Source organism: Ruditapes philippinarum, unplaced genomic scaffold (genome assembly GCF_026571515.1).
Source record: "Ruditapes philippinarum isolate M1 unplaced genomic scaffold, ASM2657151v2 ctg9874_1_1_1_1, whole genome shotgun sequence".
Taxonomy (NCBI): domain Eukaryota; kingdom Metazoa; phylum Mollusca; class Bivalvia; order Venerida; family Veneridae; genus Ruditapes; species Ruditapes philippinarum.
Genome location: NW_026857017.1, coordinates 1 through 5,293, shown reverse-complemented (window position 1 = coordinate 5,293; position 5,293 = coordinate 1). Strand labels below are relative to the sequence as shown.

Below are 5,293 nucleotides of genomic sequence, written 5' to 3'. Positions count from 1 at the left end.
AGTAAAAGTATTGTTTCTAATACCTTGAAAGATGTACAAGTAAAACAAATTATCCAGAGTACAGCTTGTTATTTAATTTGAGAGCTTTGTTCGCTGATTATTGCTTACGAATATATATATATATACGAATATACGAATATTTTATTTAGCAGTGAACACGTTAAAACAATGTTTATAGCCTATACAAATCCAAAGTACAGTGTGAACAAAGACAGGTTACAAGGTAGATAAAATTAGAAACATCTCGAAAGACTGTTAAAAGACTGGTTATGTCTTTAGTTTAGACAAATAATTAATGAAACTAGACGTTTATTGAGACAATGCCATTCTAAAATATACTAAGCTCAAATTTGACATTAGAAAAATAGTGATAATTGCTACACAGCCTTTTTGGCAATAGAAAATAAACATGTTTGACTTCAAACAAAGTAGATATGTTATGAATAAAATTCTACAAACTATATGTGGTTACAATATGAATATAAAGTGTCATTAAAAACTGGCATGTTTGTTTGTTTTTGTTTTGCTGTTTTTGTTTTCTTTTGTTTTTTTTTAAAGAAAGGACTACCTTATTTGTCCCGTAATAGAGAACGCAGCTTCCCATATATATTCATTCTTTTATACGAATTAGACATAACAGTGTTATAGATTTTAATAAATTTCTTTGATTAATATATTTTACCAAACTTTTTTAGGATAACAGGACAGCATATCTTTAAATTAGTATATCTTTAGATAACGTTATGTTTACAAACCATACTAGTAATTAAAAAAAAATGTATAAATTAATATTTTGTTCATTCGTTTGTTTGTTTGTTTGGATTTTTACGGAACGTCAACACATAACTGGCCATATCGTGCCGAATGCTATAATAGGCTAGCTTTTTTTGTTCGTATATTCTATTTTAATATTCATAATTTATTAAAGTCATGTGATAATAGCAACAGGGTCGGATCTTTTAACTTGCTTAAATGACTATGTGAGGAGACAACTTTGCTGCTTTATTTTTTTCTATTTCTCTACACGTTTATCAAATAACAGTTTTGCAAAGGATTTCTATAACTTCAGTTATGTAACGTAGATAAACAGATGGCGCACTTCAACGAGCAAATTAAATGAAGACAGCTCTGTCATTATTTTACAATTCTGCAGGCGGAATAAAGCATTTAATAACAGTGTATAAATTTAAAACACATTGGATTAAATACGGGCCAAATATCAGGTAATATTTTTTCAGGATCTTTTTTAAATGTTATCTTAAACTTTATTTATAATTATATAGTCTTTTACGGAAACGCATATGAACGAACTCCAAATAAATGTTTATAAATGCATAGTGTAACAAATATAAAAAATCAAACCTAGGAGGAACAAGTATTTGTTTTTCGTGCAAGGTGCCAGCACAATTACACGGGACCTTAATTTTTACAGGTTCATCCAAACAGATTGAGTTACAATTTGTACTCGCGACCCACTAGTACACCCGTTCTCATTTAGGTTTTTTTATGTTGAAGTAACCACATAATATAAAGTACTTTATTTTGATTCTTTTTTTCTCCGTTGTCTTTTTGAACAGTTATTACTTTTTTGTGTTGCTTCATCTTAAAATTGCGAAGGAATGTATTTTACATTTTATGTATATTTCAGTTGTTTTTAAACTTACAATGTTTTTCGTTGTCTTTTTGAATATCCAGTTTATACCTTATGCATTGTTTCATCTTCAGAATTAATGTTTTTTACGTATTGCAGGGAAGAATATTTCATTTTTTTTTAACTTAACAATTTAAATATTTTAAATCAATCTTTTTGTGATATTTCATTACAATTTCGATCGCATCATTCATTATGAATTGTAAACTTTGAAACCATATAATATTTTATTTAAAAAATATTAACATTTATTTGAAAAAAATGCGCTTTTTTAGATATACATATATCACAAAATTAAAATTCTTAATCTTTTTTTTTTTTTTACAGATTGTTAAACAGCTCTATCAAAACTGAAAAATATACATTTTATTATGCTATAAATTTCTAATTTATTACTTTATAAAGTACATCAAGATAGAACCACGAAGCGTAAAGATGAAAGAAAGTGGGATATGTTTTCGTTCTTTATTTTTTTTTTCCTAGTATTTTAGGGGTTAATGATCTAGGCCAGTATGACGTTTGGAATATTTCTACTTGTTGCTGCACTTATAGCTGGAGTAGAGAGCGTACCTACAATCAGCGCAATCAACAATCTGTCATCAATGCTTATGAAAGGCTACAATAAGAATACTCTACCAATCGCAGATTTTGACGGGAAATTTGAGCTAAATGTTGAAGTATTTCTAGTCGCTCTAGGTGACATTGACGAAATCGAGGAGAGACTATCTACTGTACTGATGTTTATCTATACCGTACGTAATTTTAGTACCGTCTTATGCCTACCAATTAAGATATATTATGTTAAAATTTGATAATACTGATAATTGCTATACAGTTTCTTATGGAATGTATAATCATCATTTTTTGTGTACCCACAGAGAAGAAAAGTTACGTATTAAGTTCTACACATAAGAGTTTTTTTACGACCAAATTAAAAGACAAATTGACCTGACCCGTATATTCTATTATTCAAATAAAATAAACAGGCAATCCACACAAACACGAACATTCAGTAATTAATTTTTTTTATTGCATACGTTTTTTGTTTTTGTTTTTTTTTATTATTATTATTATTCAAATAAGACATATCCAGTAAGAGTTTCCTAGATTTCAACCCAAAGATGTACATAACTTTAAAGAAGCTATATACAATTTCATTGCAACCTGTAAATAAAGCGTATTTTTGTCAAAATCTAGGTTTGTAGTTAAAGGTTGAAAGTGCAATAAAATGGGTTATTTAAGAAATATATATGATATAATGATGCGCATCCGAACGACAAACAGTGATTTTATCAAGCACTAAAATCACCGATTTGGATATATTATTTCGATTCTAACACGACATCAACAAATAAATGCAGCCGTATCTGATATTAAACTAAATTGTGCCTGATTTGTTTCCGTACTTATTGTCAGCGCGTCAGATTTTTAGTGGTAACGTCAGGTGTATAATGATTACGTCACATGTCTAAATATAGAACGTCAAACAGTGACTGTACACACTTTCGGTTCTTCTATATTCAATAGGGAAAAATGCGTGTCGTGTTAGAATTAAAAATAAAACGTTTAAAGTGTAATGTATCTTTGTAAATTGAATAAAGACTAAACGAAGTACGTGGGGCGTCCGTGACCGTGTGGTTAGGGTCGTTGACTTCAAACCATTTGACCCTCACTGCTGTTGGTTCGAAGTCCAACAGGGACTTTGGATTCTTTCATGTGAGGAAGTCATCCAGCTACCTTACGGAATGTTGGTGGTTCTACTGAGGTTCCCGTTTGTGCCTAAAATAATGCACGGAAAAGGCACCTGAGGTTTCTCTCTAACAGTAAAACTTGCAAGTTGCAATATAACCTATAAAAAGGAAGTACGTACATGTGAATAAAGTGGTAAATTATGAAAACACATTATTTTGAGTAAAGAAGAGAGAACAAAGAGGCAGCAAGGTGAATAAAGTAAACTGTGTTTTTTAAGAAATATCAATGAATAAATGTGAAGTAAATCAATGCTGTTTTCGCATTATTTGACTCATAATTAAGCAATATTGGTTACATTACAAGAGTATTCATGTACAATCTTATATTTTGTTTTCAAAAACAACAACAACAATAAACACAAAGAGAAATGTCTATCTTATTAGTAACAAGCGGCAATTTTAGATATTACTATTGATCTACAGTAACTGTTAATAAAGTAAAGCGAAATATTACCCGCTGTCGTTGATATGTGTATTACCGTACGATGCCTCTTTGTGTGAAATTGCTGCACAATATTGTTGGACTGGCGTTCCGTTGTTTATCTTTAGTCTCATATCTCGTGATAAACACTGTTATAGTTGGTAAAAACGTTGACTATGAAAAACATTTTTTAAAGTATAAACATTATTATATTTACAGTGGAATGACGTAAGTATGAGGTGGAACTCCAGTGATCACAGTGACATACAGAATTTAACAATGACCTGGTCTCAAGTCTGGAAACCTATCTTACTCGTGATTAATCCGCACCAGGAAGCTACCCAGAGTCATTCCGAAAGAGCCTCGGTAAAACAATATATTTATTATAATATTTTATACTAACAAGTGAAATATATTGATGAAATAAAATGCGTATTTTCATTTTGCACTACAGTCAAACATATTTTCGGTATTTTCACTAGTGTCTTGCCTACATTCAGCCAATACACAAAATTTTGAATTTGAAATGTCAAACAAGAAAAAGAACAGTTCATATAACGAATAGAAAATTCAAGATTTCTCTATAAAAACAGGATTTATTTTCATCTTGTGATATTTGATTTCATACCATTCGATGAAAATTAATCCCGTATTTATAGATAAAGCTTGAATATTTATGACTTATTTTATTTTTGATTTTATGACTGTACCAGTATAAAAAAAAACACAAAAAACATACACCCAGTCTATTCAAGCTTGCTTTAATAAATGAAAAATAATGCATTATCTATTGTATCATCAAGATTCTCTGATAATGTATTTCAAAGCAGAAAAAAGACAGAAGTGTTATAATAATATACATGTAACAAGCATGTTCATTAAAGGCCCATTATGCCACAGAAATGCTTTCTTTCAATTAAAATTTTTGTTTCAGTTAAAAAAACATATTTTATTCTTTTAAAAACCCTTAATTTTTTTTTCGCGAAAAAAACAACAACATATTTTATTCTTTTAAAATCCACTCATTTGCGACATAGATGAAGTCTCTTTAACACATTGCCCTGTTTGTAATGTACGAGTATATAATCATGTTTTATCACAGTAATTGAGTATTTTGTATGGAAGTCAAAATACTAGTTTGTTTACATTTTGCTATCTTTATGATAAATTACATCACAACTTTCTTCATTTGTTAAACATCTACTATGCTCTAAATCCATTACTTAATCATTAAAAAAACACAAGTTTGACATTTCTAAGGATTAAAAAATAGGGATTTCTGAGGCATAATGTGCCTTTAAAAGAAAATTTTTTAAACATTCGAGTATATGAGGTTATGGAAAACATTAATTTTATATAAAAAAAACTATACGGCTATATTAATGACGATGTAAGTTTATAATAAAATTCCTTCCTTGGTTTCAATAAATTTACAGGTACGTACAATGTATAGCGTAACGTGTGTTTTTT

General features: G+C 29.2%; 1 protein-coding gene across 1 annotated transcript; it reads left to right on the top strand.

Annotated features, from left to right (window-relative positions):
• Positions 1-964: 964 nt before the first annotated feature.
• LOC132748474 (neuronal acetylcholine receptor subunit eat-2-like) lies at positions 965-4,189 on the top strand (the record flags this gene model as incomplete). Its single annotated transcript, XM_060738098.1, has 3 exons — positions 965-1,223; positions 2,143-2,403; positions 4,043-4,189. Coding segments are annotated over exons 2-3 (387 nt in total), but the record flags the coding sequence as incomplete, so codon positions are not given.
• Positions 4,190-5,293: the final 1,104 nt, after the last annotated feature.